Source organism: Triticum dicoccoides, chromosome 2A (assembly GCF_002162155.2).
Source record: "Triticum dicoccoides isolate Atlit2015 ecotype Zavitan chromosome 2A, WEW_v2.0, whole genome shotgun sequence".
In the NCBI taxonomy this organism is placed as follows: Eukaryota; Viridiplantae; Streptophyta; class Magnoliopsida; order Poales; family Poaceae; genus Triticum; species Triticum dicoccoides.
Window position 1 is genome coordinate 167,830,262 of NC_041382.1, and position 13,594 is coordinate 167,843,855.

The following is a 13,594-nucleotide window of genomic DNA, read 5'->3' on the forward strand; positions in this document are numbered from 1 at the left end:
ATGTGAGCATTTCTGTTTGAGCAAAAGAAAAAGACTAGAGGGAGCAGAGATTCAAAAGCCGAAGGTCAACCGGCAGTTCCCAAAAGGCTCCCAGCAGGCCCCACCGCCCGCCCGCCCACAGATCGTAGCATATCCATCCATCCAGTCCAACCGTCCCGTCGTCCTGCAAGGCTGCAACCAGGCCGCGCAACTGACCACCAGCCGCGGCAGCGCGACGGACCCCTCAATTTCCACGACGCTTCCTTTCCTCCCGTTCCCCCCTCCGGGTGCGGAACGACGCGACGCGACGCGACCCGCCTCACCTCATCAAAGCCTCCCTCCCCTTCCTCCATCTCCCCCCTCCCCTCCTCCCAAATCTCCCTCCCCCAAATTCCTTTCCCACCCAAACCAAACCCTCGGCGCCTCAAAACCCTCGCCTCCGCCGGCGCCCCCTCCCCCATGGCCTCCGCCGCCGCCCCCGCCTCCTCGGAGGAGGCCGTCAAGGTAGGCCCCGCCGCCAGCCCTCTCCCTCCGCCCCGCCCCGTCCCCCGTGCTCCCGCCGCCGCGGGCGCTCGTGGGGATCTCCGCGGCCCGTGTTCTTTCCCCCCCTTCCTGTTCCTGGGATTTCGGCGCCTGATTCGGTCCGTACGGTTGGTGCCGGTGTTCGCTTTGTGCGCAGGCGGCGAAGGTTCTGATGGTCGGGGCTGGAGGCATCGGGTGCGAGCTCCTCAAGACCCTCGCGCTCTCGGGCTTCAGGGACATCCACGTCGTAAGTTTGTTATCTACTATACTACATGGCCCCTTGCTTCGGCGCCCTTTGTTGACACCGCGCCTAGGTTTAGTTCGAATCTAGCTTGCACATTAGCTGTTGTCGGCAGCACCGCGGTGGATGGCCGGTGCGTCTCTTTGTCGGTAGCGGGATCTGTGATGGTGTTAGCGTTGACTTGAAGCTGAAAAATAGATGCATAAACTGCTTCTGCAGCTAATCTATCCAAGGTTTTCCTCTAGGCTGCGCTTACTTGCATCTGCGCTGGCGTGATTGTATTGATTTTATGGCGCTGGTACTGCCTTCTTAGATTGTGCATTAGGAATTTGATAACACACCTTTGTTTGGCTTTTGATAAAATGACACACTTGTTGTCACTTACATATAGTCAATGGCCGCAAAGTGTGTCATTTGTATCAAAGTTACAGACAAAGGTGTGTTGTTTTGTCAAAAATTTCATTGTGCATAGGGCGAGCCCAGTTGGCTCATGTTTTATGCACTGTCATGAAAGGTGATATCTTCGCGGTACTTCCTTGAGGTTGATGTACCTTGTATGCAAAATAGTTTTAAAACAGGCAGGGAGTAATCCTTGTTCAGGCAACCAGAGCTACACAAATCAATTTGCTTGACACACTTATGAAATGGTTCATCTTGCTGCTTTTATTATGCAGATTGACTTGGACACAATTGAGGTCAGCAATCTGAACAGACAGTTTTTGTTTCGGAAGAGTCATGTGGGACAGTCAAAAGCCCATGTAAGTATATTTTCTACATGAACATATGATGGGTATAGTTATCTTGGGGACTTCTTCATAATTGATGCCTGCTTATGATGTTTCCACCATTGATTTTGTCAGGTTGCTCGTGATGCTATTCTGAAATTTAGGCCAAACATCAATATAGAATCACACCATGCAAATGTTAAGGATGCCCAGTTCAATGTTGACTTTTTCAAGCAGTTTAATGTAGTTTTGAATGGCCTTGATAACTTGGATGCTAGACGACATGTGAATCGCCTCTGCCTTGCTGCTGAAGTTCCATTGGTTGAGAGTGGGACCACTGGGTTTCTCGGACAGGTCAGTTGACCAAATATCATGGTTTTTGTCTCTTTATCTTTGCATCTCCCTTGTCACTAATGCCTGTGGGTATTGTTATGTTTGTCTTTTGTATTTTGCTTGTAGTACTCCTGCTACAAGGTATTCCATGATATTTGATTGTTGGCCAGTGTGCTAACCGCTGGTGGTCCCTTTTCATTTTCTTAGTAAGATAGCAGTAATATTTACCCTAGGTGTACAACCTTCCACTTGAGATGGCCATCGTGTACTTTCTGATAACATGGCTAAATGTTTGGTCTGGGCCTTTGCACAATTACGTAAGGACACATGCAGAAATGCATTGTCATTTTGAAACTGGACCTTCTGGGTGTATATAAGCTCACATGTATAACAGAAAGTAGGCATCTGCCCACTCTCTTCCACAAGAGCTGCTTATGCATGCTTTAAAAAAATGCCGAATTTAAATCCTATATACAACCCGCAGCATGTCGTGCTGGTATTTATGCTATATTTTGTGTATGCTTTGCATATGGTTGACATTTGTTTGATAGTCGTGTACATATCATTGCATTTTGTAGTTGACTTGAAGCTGAAAAATAAGAGCCGAATAAGAGACATAATCTGGAAACTTGTACATCAAATAGTTGTGCCACGAGCATGCAATATGAGTCAACATTTGATCATGTACATCAATTGCCAAAACTCAAGTGTTATTTTGATATAAATGCATGCCATTTAGTGGCCAGGCCTAAACTGCTTGGTATAAAACAAGTTTTCTGTACCTCACTGTTGTTTTAAGAGAGAAGTGCATATTACACCCCTCAACTCTAGCCCTAGTCTAATATACACCCCCAACTCCAATACCGTCTAGTTTACACCCCCAACTCTCAAAACTAGGCGGAATTCAACCCTCTCCTCCCCGTTGACCGGTTTTGTCCCAGTTGACTGGTGAATAGTAACTAAAAAAAATCAAAAAATTCTTTTGTTTCTTCAACACATGAACAGTAAATTCAAAAAAAAGTTGGAAATAAAATTCAAGAAAAAAATACTAATTTCTCCAAAAAAATAATTATTTTTGCATGGACGATTTTTCAGCGCATGATGTCCGTGCCAATTTCAGCTTGTTTGGACATTTCAGTGGTCTCTCAACAAAAAAAATCCCAAACTGTTAACTGTTTCATAGACGTCATATTTGTCTTTTTTGCTGAGAGCTACTCAGATGTCCGAACAAGCTGAAAATTGGAACGAACATCACGCAATCAAACATCATCCATGCAAAAATAATTCAGAATTTTTTTTATTTTTTTTGAATTTACTGCTCACCTAACAAAATATCAAAAAAATTAAAAATCAATTTTTTTGAATTTTTATTTTTATTTTGAACTTTTTTGAATTTATTGTTCACCCGGTGAAAAAATGAAATTATTATTTTTTAATTTGTATTTCTTTTGAATTTACTGTTCACCCAGTCAACAGGTCAAAACCGGTCAACGGGGAGGGGAAGGTTGAATTCCGCCTGGTTTTGTGAGTTGGGGGGTGTAAACTAGACGGTATTGAAGTTGGGGGGTGTGTATTAGACTGGGGCTAGAGTTGAGGGGTGTAATATGCACTTCTCTCTTGTTTTAAACATACTCGTTATTTATAGCGCATCTGTCAACTGTGAAACCAATGTTTCAACCAATGTTTCACGGTCACTGAACTAATCAAGGAGTCTGGCTCTCTGCTGAATAGGTCAAGTTAATGCTTTACTAAAAGCAATTGTCATTCTATTTTGCAGGTTACCGTTCATGTCAAGGGTAAAACAGAATGCTATGAATGCCAACCTAAGCCTATCCCAAAATCATATCCAGTCTGCACAATTACAAGCACTCCATCAAAGGTTCCTCTTTTTGCCTCTGCATGTTGATTATTTTCATGTCTGCTTTTCTTATTGTGATATTATTTAAGTTCTGCTATTTCTTCTGAGGCTAAGTATCATGTTGGTTTGTATGTTCTTAATATGCATAGTTAGTTTTGTTTAATGTGGGAAGGAATATTTCTTATATAGTTAGTTAGTATTTTTTGTATTAAATTATTAATGGCTTCATACCCCTGTAACCCTGTTTATATCTAGAAATAAGCTTATTTATTCGGCCTTTGTTTCTTGGATTAGTTCTGATGGAACCTTGCAAGAAAAGTCATTTAAACTGGATGCTGTTCGACCTAGTTGCCTAATATTGTACTCCCTCTGTCCGGGTTTATTGGGCCCGGAGACAAGATTGGCAGGACCAAGGAACCTAGTGACTGGCCTTGATTAAGGTGAAAATTTCCAGTGTTTAATTGTGACGTACGTTTTGGTAGCCACGTAATTTAATGCACACTCTAGGTAATCCAGCCAGCAGCCCAGAGTTCACGCGCATGCTGATGCTTGGCCGTTAGCATGGCCAATCTGAAGACTAGGAGAAGCGCATGCGTCTGTTTAGGTCGCTGCATGCAATGGGCTAGTTAATTTCCCTCGGTCCTCTGGAACTGAATGAGTTTGATTTCAAGAAAATTAATTAGAAGGGCCTTATAAATCGGGACGTAGTATTGTGGCTGAGAGGCCTAATAAACCTGGACGGAGGGAGTACTCCCTCCATCCCGAGTTACTTGTCGCTCAAACAGATGTATCTAGCATTGAAATACATCTAGATACATCCATTTTGCTTTACTGCAGTATCATTTATGAATGCTGCATATCTTGGAATCCTCAAAATGTGAGTTTAATGCACAGAAGATACATTCTAACAAACATTCATTTGCTTGCTTTTGGTAGTCACAGTTCTCATGTAATTAGTATTTGAAGTATCAACATTTTTTACTTGGTAAATTTTGAAATATTTTTCAAAACACACAACGAGCTTTAATGGCATTATTTAATTTCCTTTTTGCAGTTTGTTCATTGCATTGTTTGGGCAAAGGAGCTTCTTTTTGCTAAGCTATTTGGTGATAAGAACCAAGATAATGACCTTAATGTGCATTCAAAAGATGGCAGCAGTTCAAAGTCAGATGTCTTTGAAAGGGATGTTGATGAAGATCTTGATCAGTATGCTCAGAGGATTTATGATCATGTATTTGGTTATAATATCGAAGTTGCCTTAGAGAATGAAGAAACCTGGAAGAATCGGAGAAGACCAAATCCAGTATACATTAGAGACACATTACCTGAAGCAGTAAAGCAAAATGGTAGCTCGCGGGACTGCAGTAATGATCATGAAGAGCCTTCTGCTATGGCATCTTTAGGTCTTACAAATCCTCAAGAGATATGGACTCTGGCTGAAAATTCAAGAGTGCTTTTGGAGGCTTTTAAATTGTTTTTTGAGAAAAGAGAGAAGGTCTGTATATGTTAAGTTCAAGTTCTGTAAACTTTTAAGAAATATTTTTTTTGTATATGATTCGTTTTTTCTGATCTCAGGAAATAGGGAACTTGGTTTTTGACAAGGATGACCAGTTAGCAGTTGAGTTTGTTACTGCTGCGGCTAATATCAGAGCTCACTCTTTTGGTATACCACTACATAGCCTATTTGAAGCTAAAGGTGTTGCTGGAAACATAGTTCATGCTGTGGCAACAACAAATGCTATAGTAGCTGGTCTCATTGTTATCGAAGCAATCAAAGTTCTCCGGGATGATTACAAGAACTACAGGTGACTATACTTAATTTGTGCTGCTGTTGTTACAGTTCAGTTTACCTGCTTTCTGGATATGGTAGTTCGAAAAGAGTGCTGCTGTTGCGACTTTTCTGGCACCCCTTTTTACATGGTATCATATGCTATTCATGCATTTCTGTGCCTATCTCACCGGCAATACAGTAAATACTGTAACTTCATTTTTCACATGTTACAGAATGACATATTGTCTTGAACATCCTACAAAGAAGTTGCTCCTGATGCCTGTAGAACCTTTTGAACCTAATACATCATGCTATGTCTGCTCTGAGGTATTTTGCACTGTCTAAGATGTCTCGGTTCTTATATGTTAGTCCCATCTTTTGTATCTGACATGAAACTAAAACTGAATGCATCAGACCCCTCTTCTGCTGGATGTTAACACTAAGGTCACAAAGCTTAAGGAGGTTATCGACAAGATTATAAAAAGCAAACTTGGAATGAACCTACCGTTGGTAATGATTGGCTCTACACTTGTTTTTGAGGATGGCGATGGCTTAGAGGAAGACGAGGCTGCAAACTATGCTTTAAACCTTGAGAAGGTACTATCCTCGTATACTCATAATGTTTCATGTTCAAGGCAAGGGCCAACGGAACAATGCACTCCCATGTCATTTGTCCCCTTTCTAGTCTGTGGCCCTCGTGTTTCCATATTTTCGATTACAATATATTTATTGCCAGCTTGGTGTTGATCAACTATTACAGGTCTTGGCCGAACTGCCAGCTCCAGTTATTAATGGTACAAAGCTTACCGTTGAGGATTTCCAGCAGGAGCTGTCATGCAGCATCAACATCAAGCACAGGTTCATATCCGTATTTTCCTTGTATTAATGCCAGTTATGTCTTCTAAAACTATGCCTTAGCTGGATGTTTGCATCGTATATAAAATTATTGGGTTCCCCTTGCCTTCCAAGTTCCAACAGCGTTTATAAAGTACGAGTATTAGTTATGACGACTCTTGTGCAATAAAAACTGGTTGTAGATTTATACAATATACATAGAGCACCTTCATACAATTTTGCTAATTAAAGTTAGCTGATGATTTCCCACTGTCCCAGAGTGGTAGCATGATGCTAAAACTGACGTTGTTTTACAAAATGTTTTCACATACAAATTGGTTTTATCATGTAATGTTCTTCACACATTCCATGCTTAATATCATACCTCATATACATGGATAGATTGCTCTAGCAGACGCAAATGTGACCTGAATACTGTATTTCTGTCATATGCATACTTTTTCACTTCAGTACCTCTGTCAACAACTAGAGCTTAATTTCTTCTGTGATCCATGCAGGGAAGAGTTTGACGAGGAGAAAGAGCCTGACGGAATGGTTTTATCTGGATGGTCTGCTCCGGTGGAGAAACAGATTAATAGTAACGGGGAGAGCAAGTCGGCAGCTTCTTCATCCAGTGCGCATGCCACTGATGACACCGTTGAGGATCCATCTAAACCTGGGATGAAGCGCAAGCTGGATGAACTGTTGGAAACAAAGGAAAACTGTGATGCATCCAGTAGTGCTCAGGTTGTTGAAGACGATGATGATTGTGTGATGCTTGACGGGAACCCAGCGTTAATCAAGAAAAAGAGATTGCAATAGCAGTCGATCCTGTCTTGCTCGTCTAGAGATAATAGCTGTTGACCCCTGCTGTCATGGCTAACTCATTGTTCCAACGTAGCATCTTTGGTAACTTATCTATGTGGTGATGTGCTGATGATGATATTGAGCTATCAGTGACTACCCCTGGGACATATTTTTTGGCTTTAGATACCGCGCCGTAGGAATGTAATTTGTAGTTGAGTTTGTAGGCACAGGAGCGACTAATGCCCTGCTGACAGTCAGCTGTAAGGGTAAAATTGTGTTTCTCTGCTAAGGAGAATGGATTATAATTTTTGCTCTTCTTTCTGTATCGTATTGGTAATGTTGTCGGGGGAACTTCAGCTGGAAGGGGAATGACAAGCGAATGCTTTTTCTTGAGCTCAAACGCGCGAGATCTTGCTGGCTGTTTTAGTTGCTGATGAGATCAAATGGTGGCAGTTTTAAAGGAAAAATATCTTCTTTGAAGAAACTGTCAATGTTGTCCCGAAGAAGTTCTTCGAAATGCCACCGGCCCACCTCATCCCACCGAATCGTTCGCATTTCGGTTATGTTTTGTTTCTTTTAACAGTTCCCTGGTAAAAAATCAAACAATCTGCATCCAATTTGCCAAGATCAAGAGTTGATTCTAAGAAAAATCTCCAAACTACCATTTGCGGCAGCAAACAACTGAACTGCCATTTTAGAACTCCCTCCGTTCCGAATTACTTGTCTTGAATTTGTCTAGATACGGATGTATCTAGAGTGCTAGATGCATCGTATTTAGACAAATATAAGACAAGTAATTCGGAACGGAGAGAGTAATACACATACCCAATGCAACAGATGAACAAGTTCGCTCGTTGACGCTTTCCATCTCAGCAAGCAAAACCAGACGAACAAGATGCTCCAAATCAACAGTCCAGTTCATCAGGACGCCAACAGAATGCCTTCCAGCAGAACAGCAGCCGCAACACACAATCCATCCGCACAAGGAAACCTACAATTCTGACGCCGTTTCGGGCAAATGCATCCTCAAGAAATCGAACAGGGAAACTAAATCAATCAGTGCAGGAAAGTCCGCGCTAATTTCCGGCCGCCGCCCGTCTTCCGGAGGCCTTCCAGGAACGCCGCCCCTCTGAAATGCGACGCGAGCGCGCAGAACGCGATCCCGAGCAGCAGCGCCGCGAGCCTCCGGAGCCCGCTCGTCCTCTTCCTCCTCCTCGCTCCTCCCCACACCGCCGCCCAGATGCCGAGCGCCTGGCCCAGCCCCGACGCGCGCCAGGCCTCCGCGAGGACGGCGAGCCTGTCGCCCAGGGCCAGGGAGAGGACGAGCAGCACCACGTCCTCGGCGGGCGCCTTCCGCCTCCCCCTTCGCCCGAGCCATCCGCCGCGGAGAGGGCGCGGGCGCGGGAGGAGGCGGCGGAGGGAGGAGGAGACCAGGCGGCGGAGAGGCGGGGGCGGGAACACGATGGGCTTGGGCTTCGCACGGCGGCGGCGGCGGGAGCGGCCGCTGCAGCTGATGGCGAAGGAGGCGGTGACGGCAAGGGCGAGCGGGAGGTGCCCGGCGGGTCCGGGGAGTTGCGGCGGGAGCATAGTGATCCGCGGAGTCGAGCGGAGGGGAGGGGGCTCGCGTCCTCGGATGTTCCCTTTTGATTTTGGAGGCCCCAAATAGGCGGAGGCGCAACGGCACAAGGATGACGTCTACCCGCCTGACACGTGTGTTCTATCTGCAGGTTTTAGAGGTAATTGCTCTGCTTCATAGATAAAGATTAACTAATCTGCATACCTAAAGAAAAAAAGATGAACCAATGTGCAAAGTATAAGCTCAAAATCGTGTTATCCAGAAATCAAGAGTGCATATAATGCTCAGAGGGTGGTCACAGGCAAAATCAAATTGTTCTCCAACATTCCATCAGCAAATCCAATTATCCATACGTCCATAGCTCTCCCAAAATTTCATCAACAATTTGTGTTACACTTTCCTATGATCTATCATCAACAATGTTGTTTACAACACGAACAACAAATCAACACCTTGTAAAATTGAATAAACAGCAACTTCAAAATCTGTATCAGAAATGCTATTACAACACACAACAGGATCAATGGGGCAATGTTTTTATTTGACGGATGGCGTGGAGGCGCAGCACGCTCTTTGACCTTTGTGCAACGCACATCTCTTCCTCCCCGCGATTGGCTGATTCTTGCAAGGTGAACCATCGGATGCTCGAGCTCCACAGACAGATGGCCATCCCGACCTTCCGGAACATGGTGCCGATGAAGCACCAGTGACCTCAATTCCTCTGTGCTCCTCGCATCTTTCCCTTCCTGCCACTGGTGCCAGTTTGCAGTACCCATTATCTGTCACTGCTCCACATATGGCTGATGCGTTGTCGTTTGCTTCTCTTGTCTGACATCCTTGGCCTCTCAACGATGGTGCGCTGGCTGATTTCTGTGCTTTGAGCAGCTCAAACCACTTTCTTCCAACAGGCTCATCTTGGTGGAACTGAGATTCTGCATGGGAGGTTCCATATGCTTCATCTTCTGTAGGAGCTTCTCCGATTTTCATCTCCTTTGCTTCCAAGCTGCTCCTTTGCAGTGATGGTTCTTTAGCATTTGTCGACAGATTTTTGGACTGGTCTGCACTGGTTTGCCATGCTTGATCAGGTTTGCTTGGATTAGCAGTTTGTTGAGGTATAGATTCAACAGTTGGAATAGCAACTGGGCAAGTGGAGCTAGAAGAAGATACTTTGTGACTGTATGCGACTCTGACTCTTCTACCTTTGTGCAACTCACACCTCTTCCTTCCTTCCAATGGGTCCTCCAGACAAGAAGAACCATCTTCTAGCATTACTCCACAAACAGCTTCGGCTTCTCTTATCGGCGCAGTTCGCCGTTCAATAACATCGACCTTTTTCACCTTGTATCCTTCAGACCTTCTATGTGCTTGTTTATTACCAGCAGTATTGGCCTGAGGTGTGCATTTCCGGTGAATATCAATTGCCTCGTTCAAATCGTCACCAGAGTTAACTAAACGAGGTCTGAAGCCGACAAACGTGCGGACTCTTGGAAGCATATTTTTCATACTGCCAGATGAAATCTCAACAGACCCAGTACTGTTAATCTTTATACCTGCTTTCTCTCCAAACACCCTCTGTTTTAAGTGCCGAACTCTGCCAAGCAAAGATAATCTATGGCTTCCCTGTTCTAACTTGAGCAGTATTTCTTCGCGACGGCACGCACCATTCTGAAGTTTGTTCCATGCATAATCAAATACTCCCAGTAGCTGAGCTTCAGTCTTCTCAGCTGCTTTTTTGGAACCCATCTGTTTTTGCCCACAGTAACGAAGACATTAGGCACAATGGCAAGTATATTTTCAACATAATCACAATACAAACGGCTAGAGATAAAAATGATCTGTTCTGTTTCTGTACAAGCTACTAAGAAGCATTGTTATGGATCTCCCTTCATACATCACTTTCGAAGGAAGATTTCACATACTCACTTCAAACCACTACTTACCAAATATGGCTAGGTAAATGCGTACAAATCAATTTCCATGAACAGTGTGCATGATTTAATTAGGTTATGCATATTGCCAGGTACCAACTACAGTCCATTCGGTGCTGAAGGCAATATTGTGGAAACAGTTAAGACAAGACTACTCATGGATTAATAGAGTATATGTAGTATGTCTGCACCAAACAGCCAACATGTATACTTTATAACTAAAAACATTAGCAAGGGTTCAAACTTCAAAGGAAAGGACATATTAACACGACACTCTTATATGCAAATTTGAACAGCATGAGTATGAGAATTTGCAGAAACTTCAAAAGGAAGTCTTCGACACATTATCAACACAGAAGAAGACCAAGTAACTACTTTGCAGGAGGCTATGATGCTGTTCTTAAACCTAAAGGGCACGAGAACTTGCAGCCTGGATTGACATATTTTAATAACTCTCAGACACAATAGATGCGTGTACTCGTATATCATCAAACTATGAGACATCATTGGTGTGTTAGAGCACACTTGTGTATGACAGTTCAACAAACCCCTTCTCATCTTAAGAAGTGGAAAACAAGCATGAAAACACTTACCAGCGCACATCGAAACATCACGGAGTAACCTCTGGAGAAGACTTCCCTGAACAATCCAGGTCCTGCCGTGAACGTGTTCACCTCAGCTTTACCGACAGTAGCCAATGGATTCCCGGCGTCCAGGTGTGACCCTGTCCGTCCGTACTGCTGGAGCCTCGCCCTGACATTATCGGCCTGCCCGAGGTACACCACCACGACGACAACTGATCGATTTCTGCGAGCCCTGACACCATCATAGGAAGGCCTTGCAACGCCCAGCTCGTAGAGGCCAGGGAAGTTGTCCGGGAGGTTGCGTGTGTGATACCTCTGGACCCCCTCCTTGCCGGCGGAGTGGTCCTCCCAGTCCGACGGCCCGACAAGAACCTGCGAAGAGAATTCAGGAGCAAATCAAGCTAGAATCAAGAACCCAAGATTTTACAATCCGACCCTAGAATTTGAATCTGAGGCGCGGGGTGGAAATCGCGTAGCAGTATGGATGGATGCCACGGGCCGGATCTCGTCAACTACGTTCCAATCAGGAAAGCTCGCGGCGGCCGCGGCCAGTAGCAGATGGCAAGCAGAGAGGGGGGAGCACGCACGCACCTTCCACGGGGAGAAGAGGGAGTCGTGTTTGGTGCGGGGGCAGTCCTCCCGCTTCAGTCTGGCGGCGGCGACCAAAGGCATCGCTAGGCCGCCCTTGCCTAGCGTGCTCTCTGGTGTCTGGCAGGTAGGCTCAGCGCCGCCGCCGGTCGCATCACCGCCGGGAGAGGGGCTGTCGTCTTTCGAAAATCCCGGCCTGATTTGGAATTTTGGACTAGGCACGCATCGGCGCGTTCCGACCCTAGCCGGGCTCTATCCCTCGGTCGGGATCGGTCCAGCCGTTCACACAGATGCGGCTCAGAGCAACTCATAGTTTGACAATCAAATAAATATCTTATACTTTACACGACAAATAAATGTTCAATTGTCTCAACCATTTGAAAGAAAAATAGACGATACGTTCATTGATTGCCTGCAGTTAAGTATGAGTTTCCCGATCACGTATTTGATGATGAAATTCAATGAACTGTGTAAATATTGCTGCTCTTCCATGCTCAAGCACACCATTTTCACATTGAAACTAAAACCCTTGGTCGTAGATATCATCCGGACGCTCATTCTCTACGATCATACTGTGCATGATCACACAAGTACTCATCACTCCCACAACTTCTTGGTGCTTCAAATTCTACCAGAATACCGAACGATGCCCCATCAAAATTGAAGAACACCAAAGGCATGCTTCACATCCTTCCTAACACTTTGTTGCTCTTGGAAAAATCTCTTCCTCTTCTCTCCTACATGGTTGGGGATTGTCTTCACAAGAGTAGTCCACTTAGGATAGATACCATCAGCTAGGTAGTATACTTTGTTGTAGTGGTGGCCACCGATCTCAATATTGATCTTGTTGGGAAATGTAGCATGCAATTTAAATTTTTTTCCTAGGCTCACGCAAGATCTATCTAGAAGATGCATAGCAACGAGAGGTGGAGAGTGTGTCCACGTACCCTCGTAGATCGAAAGCGGAAGCGTTTGACAACGCGTTTGATGTAGTCGAATTTCTTCTAGATCCGACCGATCAAGCACCGAACGTACGACACCTCCGAGTTCTGCATACGTCCAGCGCGATGACGCCCTAGCCTTCTTGATCCAGTAAGGTGTCGAGGAAGTAGATGAGTTCCGTCAACACAACGGCATGGTGACAGTGTTGGTGAAGTGATCTGCGCAGGTGTGACGCCCGGATAATCAAGCTACAGTAACCTCTGCTAATGATGCCACGTCACCACTCTTACTGTTGTAAATCTCATGATGGTTCAATCCCGTTCGAATTCAAAAATTCAAAATCAAGTCAAACGGTAAAGTTTTCAAACATCAAAATTAAAATGTTCTAGAGGTGGCAAATAATGCTTAGGTAATTATGGTGGAGGATCACATTTTTATAAAATAATTAAAAGCACTAAACTAAATAAAACAGTGGCTTATACAAATAATTAGATGCATTTTATAAATATTAAAACATTAAACTATTTTATTAGGTATGAGAAATTAATGTGGCAATAGAGTGTTTATAAATACTAATTTAGGGGCTAATGGTATATTTTATAAAACTAAAAGTAAATAAAACAAAAGAAACTACAAAAAAACAGAAACAAACAAAAAAAGGGAAAGAGAGAAAGGCCCCCACTGGGTTTCGGCCCAGCAGGCCGGCCCATTCGGCCACAGGCCCAGGCCGCCCCCCACTCCCCCATAACCCCTGGGCGACCAAACCCTAACCCCCAACGCACCATTCCCCCCACTCGCTCCCACGTTCCCCGTCTCTCGATCCAAATCTGGATCGGGGACGAAACCCCCTCGACGCCGTCCCCATCGCCTCGTCGCTGTGCATCGCACCACTGCCGCCCGAAAACC

General features: G+C 44.7%; 3 protein-coding genes across 3 annotated transcripts; 1 reads left to right on the forward strand and 2 right to left on the reverse strand.

Annotated features, from left to right (window-relative positions):
- The first annotated feature begins 295 nt into the window (after nucleotides 1-295).
- On the forward strand, nucleotides 296-7,395 carry LOC119354021 (SUMO-activating enzyme subunit 2-like). The gene is made up of 11 exons (XM_037620728.1): nucleotides 296-483; nucleotides 659-748; nucleotides 1,417-1,500; nucleotides 1,603-1,821; nucleotides 3,578-3,679; nucleotides 4,713-5,153; nucleotides 5,234-5,463; nucleotides 5,663-5,756; nucleotides 5,844-6,026; nucleotides 6,190-6,287; nucleotides 6,782-7,395. The coding sequence occupies exons 1-11, from the start codon at nucleotides 439-441 to the stop codon at nucleotides 7,083-7,085; spliced, it is 1,890 nt and encodes a 629-aa protein (XP_037476625.1). The 5' UTR covers nucleotides 296-438; the 3' UTR covers nucleotides 7,086-7,395.
- A 580-nt stretch (nucleotides 7,396-7,975) lies between these two features.
- LOC119359209 lies at nucleotides 7,976-8,748 on the reverse strand. Its single transcript, XM_037625505.1, has one exon. It carries the CDS (start codon nucleotides 8,655-8,657, stop codon nucleotides 8,127-8,129), a length of 531 nt encoding a protein of 176 aa, XP_037481402.1. The 5' UTR covers nucleotides 8,658-8,748; the 3' UTR covers nucleotides 7,976-8,126.
- A 200-nt stretch (nucleotides 8,749-8,948) lies between these two features.
- LOC119354022 (protein EFFECTOR OF TRANSCRIPTION 2-like) lies at nucleotides 8,949-11,999 on the reverse strand. Its single transcript, XM_037620729.1, has 3 exons — nucleotides 11,750-11,999; nucleotides 11,168-11,530; nucleotides 8,949-10,389 (listed from the first exon to the last, which is right to left on the reverse strand). Exons 1-3 carry the CDS (start codon nucleotides 11,828-11,830, stop codon nucleotides 9,184-9,186), a joined length of 1,650 nt encoding a protein of 549 aa, XP_037476626.1. The 5' UTR covers nucleotides 11,831-11,999; the 3' UTR covers nucleotides 8,949-9,183.
- Between the last annotated feature and the right edge of the window lie 1,595 nt (nucleotides 12,000-13,594).

What these genes read in the sequence shown, in the direction of transcription:
- LOC119359209 (XM_037625505.1), bottom strand. Translation starts at nt 8,657, where the DNA reads ATGCTCCCGCCGCAACTCCCCGGACCCGCCGGGCACCTCCCGCTCGCC.
- LOC119354021 (XM_037620728.1), top strand. Translation starts at nt 439, where the DNA reads ATGGCCTCCGCCGCCGCCCCCGCCTCCTCGGAGGAGGCCGTCAAG. An exon ending in ATGCTTTAAACCTTGAGAAG is followed by an intron (nt 6,027 to 6,189) that starts GTACTATCCTCG and finishes CAACTATTACAG; the next exon opens with GTCTTGGCCGAACTGCCAGC. An exon ending in AGCATCAACATCAAGCACAG is followed by an intron (nt 6,288 to 6,781) that starts GTTCATATCCGT and finishes TGATCCATGCAG; the next exon opens with GGAAGAGTTTGACGAGGAGA.
- LOC119354022 (XM_037620729.1), bottom strand. Translation starts at nt 11,830, where the DNA reads ATGCCTTTGGTCGCCGCCGCCAGACTGAAGCGGGAGGACTGCCCCCGC. An exon ending in CCCTCTTCTCCCCGTGGAAG is followed by an intron (nt 11,531 to 11,749) that starts GTGCGTGCGTGC and finishes TTCTCTTCGCAG; the next exon opens with GTTCTTGTCGGGCCGTCGGA. An exon ending in TGATGTTTCGATGTGCGCTG is followed by an intron (nt 10,390 to 11,167) that starts GTAAGTGTTTTC and finishes GGGCAAAAACAG; the next exon opens with ATGGGTTCCAAAAAAGCAGC.